This window comes from Galeopterus variegatus, unplaced genomic scaffold (assembly GCF_000696425.1).
Source record: "Galeopterus variegatus unplaced genomic scaffold, G_variegatus-3.0.2 Scaffold4430, whole genome shotgun sequence".
In the NCBI taxonomy this organism is placed as follows: Eukaryota; Metazoa; Chordata; class Mammalia; order Dermoptera; family Cynocephalidae; genus Galeopterus; species Galeopterus variegatus.
Genome location: NW_007730541.1, coordinates 16,699 through 17,915, shown reverse-complemented (window position 1 = coordinate 17,915; position 1,217 = coordinate 16,699). Strand labels below are relative to the sequence as shown.

The window sequence follows — 1,217 nt, the reverse complement described above, 5'->3', positions numbered from 1 at the left end:
CTGGTTCGAAATCTTTTAAAATCACATTTGCCTTACCATGTATTCCTTAGCTAAAATTCTCCTTTTTTAAAAAATTAGGTTTGGTTTCAAAATCGAAGGGCCAAGTGGAGAAAAAGGGAACGGTATGGCCAAATACAGCAAGCTAAAAGCCATTTCGCTGCCACCTATGATATATCAGTTTTACCAAGGACTGACAGCTACCCACAGGTATGGTAAACTGCACAGAATATTGATCAGGAAAAATAGATGTGTTTGTATATTCTTAAAAGTGTTAGCATAGGCTTTATCATATCTCATATAATAGTTAAGAATGAAAATTTATCATGCAGAAGACGTTTTCCATGTTTGTTACGTTTTTATTTTACTAAATTATTATTTTCTTTCAGAGTCATTTATTTAAAAATATTTCAAGGCTTCTTCCTTTTGGACTTTGTTTTACATTGCTACAAATGAAATAGCTTCATTTAATGATACGGGTCATTTAATTACTCTACATTTTAATTAATCAGACTCTATTCCTTTGTTAACTTTTAAAAATAAATAAAGCATTGCTTGGCATGCGATCTTTGTGGCTACTGTCTTATGAACTATACCAAAAACTGGTGTCAAATGTGGCCTATTTATATTTCAGTTCTACTTACAAATGTCTCTTTTTCTATGTTGTCTTTTCAGATTTGAAGTTTCTCATTGTTTCAAGTCCTTTATGACTTAAAACATAGATTAATTATGTATAAGAAACACTTCCCTTCATAATGGGAGCTCTCTTACCTCATTTCAAAAAGGGTTAGGTATTGTTTTTTTCATTTTTTTCTTTTTAATCTAGAGAGTATAGGTTTTTCTTTTTTATTCTTTGCAATGCATGTAAATAAAGTATCTTTCTAATTTACTTTGTATTACTTTTTTCTAATACTGAATAATGATATTCAGAACTGTATTTGATACATGATAAAGAGCATATATATTATAAGGTGCAAGCCATGCATTATTTCATTCTTTGTTATTTAATAATATGCACTGTAAGAGACCACTGTGAAAATACATGTGAAACATATATGTTGGATGAATACCTTGATAATTCAGTAATTAGATCATCTCAGCCCCAAACTTAAGTGTATCCATCTCCTTCGATTGTAAATTCTAACCCTGTGAGTGTGAATTTGGTCCTTTAATGTGTTTCTCTTGTGTTCCTATGCCTTTTATGATCCTTAAAAAAACTA

General features: G+C 30.2%; 1 protein-coding gene across 1 annotated transcript in view; it reads left to right on the top strand.

Annotated features, from left to right (window-relative positions):
• Positions 1–1,217, top strand: part of ALX1 (ALX homeobox 1) — a 24,017-nt gene that overhangs the window by 8,177 nt on the left and 14,623 nt on the right. The window contains exon 3 of the mRNA XM_008587557.1: positions 79–207. Coding sequence (XP_008585779.1) covers positions 79–207 — 129 coding nt within the window. The remainder of the gene's footprint in view (positions 1–78; positions 208–1,217) is intronic.